Raw genomic sequence first — 5,000 nt, 5'->3', positions numbered from 1 at the left:
TTCTTCTCCTCACTACTACTACTACTTTGCTGTAGTCTGCTTTTAATATATGAAATGTCAGTATAACATCTATGAAATATTGAAATGTACCTTGTTTTGACATGACTTCCAACAGTGTTAAATAATATACTCATAGTTTATCTTTCTTCCGTTATGTCTTTTAGGTGCATTATATATTTTTATGTTTTATTCTACTGTGTTTTTAACAAATAAAGAATAAACTATTTAGAAATGTTTTTAATTCACCTAATGCTTTTTAACATCACAATTTTATTGCAAGTCCACGAATGAGTTTTTGAGTCTGGCTGAGTAAGCAATAATCATGTCATATCCCCATCAATCACAGGGATATCACAACACAGTGAAAGTCCAATAGTACTTGATCATTACATTCGTGTCATTAAATGTAGTCTGTGCCATGAGATTATCTTGAGTATGCAGTATACTACTATTAGCCATACAGTTTCTCCTATTCTTTCTGAAGCTGATTATATTTTTCTTTATGTACAGCCAATAATTATACTGTTGATTGTGTAGATGCAATAAAATGGTGCCATTTTTATGTACTGACTTCTAATGTCAGATATCAAATATAAAACTTGTTGGAGTCACTTCTACCTTCCAACATTTCTACAAATCTTTCAAGTGCTGTAGGGATTTAAATGCTTTGTGTACAAATAAAAAAAATAAACTATTAGTTATTTTATTAATATACAGGTGAGATTTTTATTAAAAGTATTATAAAATAATCTTACAAATAGCTGTTCCACACCTCTGTCGCAACTCTATGAATGATACTGTGTCTGGCTGAAAGAGCTAAGATTTCATCATATCCCCCACCTATCACCGTCATCACAGGGATACCTCGACATATTGCTGTTTTCAGGACAAACATGTCACGGTTGTACAATCCTGTTTAGAAAGAGAAAGAATTAAATGTAGCTGCTTCCACATACATCATAATTTTACCACTGTACCTACAGAATTCACATATGAAAGTGTGGTCTATACATTATGTAGGTTATATACCCTCATAGCAATAGTCAATTAACATCTTACAAAAAGACTGCACATTTACATATGATATCTAAGGAAACAAACTGTAATGAGGCAATTTGTAGATATCAATATTAAAGTAGTTATTACTTTAAAGGTAGATTGAACTTAACAAAAATCATATAATCAGATATTTCATATTTCCATTCTACTGTATTAGCAGTTTCTACCTGTATTTATTTTACACTTAAATCATATAAGGTATATGTATAATCGTGTCCTTATTAAATGCACATTTCTGAAAAAGCTTCCTAAAAAAAGTATCTGCATAAAGAGAAGTACATAAAAAAAAGGTTTGTTACCTTGGTCTGTCAATTTCAATTTTCCTAGTTGATCTTTCTCATGTGGATCAACACCAGCATCATACAAAATGACGTCTGGGTGAAACTTATCTATTGTGGCCGGCAAATATTCCTAAGAGAAAAAAGAAAAGATTATACACTTTTGAAGTACTTGCACATGTGTATTTAGGTACTCATGCAGCCATTCGAGAGTTGAAATTTGCACACTATATTCAGTCACCTTAATGATACCGAGATATATATATATATATAATACTGTGAATGCCATATATGAATCAGATATGCTTCTAATCAACACAAATATAAATATATACATTACTGAATCCAAAGAACTGAACGTAGAAATTATACTAAAGGGAAAAAAGTCTACTTACTGAAAGGATTCTCATGTAGCCAGTGTCTCCCAGTCCAACGTCCAAACCAACATCTAAATCACTTTCTTGTTTTCTAAGCGGGAAATTATTTTGGCAGTGGAGAGAGAGAGTGAAAATGTCTAGCCGGTTTTGAAATATGAATGCTGTACCATCACCCTTGAAAAAAAAAAAAAAAAAAAAAAAAAAAAGTAAGAAGTAAATACAAACAGCGTTCATTTTGTATCACAGCATTAAAATCAGTAAAATCAGTCTTTAACATTAAGGTGAACTTATTCCAAACCAATAAAACATTTTACCTGATGAACATCCAAATCTACTATCATTACTTTTGTCACTAAACCAGATTCTATGAGTCTGTAAGCAGTGACAGCCAAGTCATTGATGAGGCAATAACCAGAACCATAGTCAGGGAAGGCATGATGTGTTCCTCCACCTGTGCTGCAAGCAAGGCCACGGTCCAAACATATCTTGCCTGCTAGGAGTGTCCCACCTGTAATCTGATATTGATTAATACTGAAGTGAATTACAGTCAGCTTTTCATATATACTCATACAATTTCAATTTCCAATTATCTTTAATAAATTTGTTACTATTCTTATTTATTTATTACACTGTCCCATCAGTTCCAAAATAGAATGGCATGGAAACTATAAAATATTCGAACTTAAGATGTACATATGGATCAGATAAAATAGTTTTATCTTGAATAAGAATAACTGTACAACAACTATCTATTGAAGTGAAGTTATAACAAAAATTATCATTATCATTATTTCCCTGTTCCTTTCAAGATATTTCATATATACAGGAGTTTATTTACTTAGGACAAAAAAATACAATGCAAACCAGCCAGTCTTTTCTTCAACATTTTAAAGAGAAGTCTACTTAATAAATTCACACAATTCTCTATAACCTACAAAACAATTCTGATGTCAGAGATGTAAAAAACTCTGACATCATCTAATGAAGGACAATGAAGTATTAGTGGCTGAGTGGTTTGGCCTTCATGAACTAATGACAACATCTGTGAGTATTAAGTGTTTATAGCAAGTATTAGACCCTATATACACTGATACCTTTTTATTACCTTGAGCATATTATGGGGGAAAACTAAAAAGTAATTTTTTTTAACTACCTAAATCAAAATCAAAAACAACTTTATAAAGGATACATCAAAAGCAGGATCAAACCCTATATCAAAAAAGTCCAGCCAGAATGTACCTGTCTCATACCTAACCCGACTTGCAAGTCCTGGGGTCCACTTGAAACCTGTCACACGTTGCTCCTGTTCACTTGTGCTGCCGTCAAAGAACTTATTCACATAAGTCCTTGAATGTACAGTTCCTGCAACTTCTCTACTCACTTGTTTGGGCTCAATGACCTAAATGTGATAAAAAAGAAAAAAAAACGAAAAAAAAAAACAATCATAAGGGTCCTTTATAGCAAGAGAAATATGACATCCTGAAATAATTTTATCTATTTTTTTTTTCTTTTTCTTTTTCTATTTTTGATGATATGATACTCAGCTTGGTGCTTTTCTCAAGAAAAATTTCCTAACTAATAAATAGCCCAGAAAAAGAGATGGCTTGAAGTTTCTATATATGTGATACTGTTTTATTTATGCCTTTCTTAAAGACAAAATAGAAAGACATTTTTAAAATCAAATTAACATTACACAATACACAACTGGAATTATCTAATATTATCCACTTTATATTCAAAATAAAATACAAACCTGCTTTTGCTGGTCAATAACACCATCTTTGATAAGAATCTTATATAAGTGATGGAACTTCATCATCTGGAATCGATGTTTGGGAGGGAGAGGGCACACATAACCCTCATGGTGGACGACTGGGAGGCGAGTGATGCGCTGCAGCTGACCCAACTCCTCTTCAGAAAGATGGTCCTGTTCAAGTCATAATCATTAACAGGCAAGTTAGAACAAAACTATTAAATAGTTATAATCCATGATTCAGAAAATGAACTATCCTAGTTACTTTCTTCCCCTTGGCTATGTTCCTTGTCCTATTACATATCAAAATATCATTAGTTAGACTCCTGTTATTTCCTAAATGTATTTTTTGTAATTTCTATCTACTATGTAGGAACTAAAAGAGGTATGATTAAAGTAGCAAGGCCAGATTACCTGTAAATTATTACTTATGCTGAAATTTATGTTCCAGTGAAAATGTAACCTTTACCACTAATCCCTTACAATAGGTTTGTGTGCTAAGATCCTGCCTTGTATTTTTCTAGATTATGCCAGGAAATGTGAGGTTAAGTACTATGATATCATATGGATGATATAATTTACATGTCATGACTTTTAAAAGATGTCATGTTGGTGACATCATCAAGATGTTCTACTGATGAAATCATCTAAATAATGTCAGTTACATTACTAAAGTAAATGGTTCTAATTACTCATTATGTACTAACTGCCTGTTCTGAGCTCTCATATTTTACTGATGACAAGGTTAAGTGGCAGTTCACGCTTTAGTACTCCTATACCATGCCATACTCTTGCATAGGCCCCTTTGGGCTAATTCACACAAACATGATTCTATTGGGATGTTGAGCCACCCAGACAATCACCTCCATACATGACTACATGTGTACTGATGCACACCTGTCACCACCCAACTTCATAAAAAAAACTTGACTGGGTTAAGAGCAACATAACATCAAGAGATTGCTGCAATATCTACGCCCCCTGGTTCTCTGGTAATAGGTCAACAAACATCCAACACAGAAATTATGGCACGGTTAAGCTGGTAGAACTCCCTCTCATTTAGTCATTACAGTAAGGGGCCTGTCCAAGATGGCACTTTGCTTGTCTTTGCCAGGGAACTGTAGGTACAGGGGCTGTAGCAGTTATGATCGTGACTGCTATACTGACAGCCATCTCTTGATGCTCCACCAACTGGAACCATGATATAACTGAGGAAGAGGAGACCCAAGAAATTGCTCAAAAGTCTATATTTGCAAATCAGCATTATTCATAATTTTGGCTTGAATATATACAAGATTTGTGTTATAATTTCCCTGGTATATATTGTGGAATAAAGCTACTGTAGTGACACTATATACCAAACCTAAAAGTGAAACATCTATAAGCATAGAAAATAAAAAATAAAAGAGAAGAGTCAGACCTGTAACAAGTTTCACTCTATACACTCTCTCACACTTCTGTGTCAAATAACTTTCTTCTCTTTCATTTGCAACTGAAGTACACACAAAATTACAATTCTTAGATTCGTTTTCT

At 33.1% G+C, this 5,000-nt stretch overlaps 2 protein-coding genes across 3 annotated transcripts in view; one reads left to right on the top strand and one right to left on the bottom strand.

Annotated features, from left to right (window-relative positions):
- The window catches only part of LOC125041997 (histone deacetylase 8-like), a 7,383-nt gene extending 7,155 nt beyond the window's left edge, over window positions 1-228 (top strand). Inside the window, exon 7 of the mRNA XM_047637461.1 lies at window positions 1-228. This exon is cut by the window's left edge and continues 407 nt beyond it. The gene's annotated coding sequence lies outside the window, so the exon portion shown is untranslated.
- A 461-nt stretch (window positions 229-689) lies between these two features.
- Window positions 690-5,000, bottom strand: part of LOC125041986 (uncharacterized protein SYNPCC7002_A1628-like) — a 5,662-nt gene continuing 1,351 nt past the window's right edge. The window contains exons 2-8 of one of the 2 annotated variants that reach the window (XM_047637452.1): window positions 4,538-4,675; window positions 3,468-3,641; window positions 2,954-3,113; window positions 2,029-2,222; window positions 1,733-1,888; window positions 1,359-1,470; window positions 690-912 (exon numbers count right to left, since the gene is read on the bottom strand). In XM_047637452.1, coding sequence (XP_047493408.1) covers window positions 752-912; window positions 1,359-1,470; window positions 1,733-1,888; window positions 2,029-2,222; window positions 2,954-3,113; window positions 3,468-3,533 — 849 coding nt within the window. In that variant the 5' untranslated portion in view covers window positions 3,534-3,641; window positions 4,538-4,675 and the 3' untranslated portion in view covers window positions 690-751. The remainder of the gene's footprint in view (window positions 913-1,358; window positions 1,471-1,732; window positions 1,889-2,028; window positions 2,223-2,953; window positions 3,114-3,467; window positions 3,642-4,537; window positions 4,676-5,000) is intronic. The other variant, XM_047637440.1, reaches the window with a different exon arrangement.

This window comes from Penaeus chinensis, chromosome 3, assembly GCF_019202785.1.
Source record: "Penaeus chinensis breed Huanghai No. 1 chromosome 3, ASM1920278v2, whole genome shotgun sequence".
Taxonomy (NCBI): Eukaryota; Metazoa; Arthropoda; class Malacostraca; order Decapoda; family Penaeidae; genus Penaeus; species Penaeus chinensis.
This window is presented reverse-complemented; position numbering and strand designations above follow the sequence as displayed.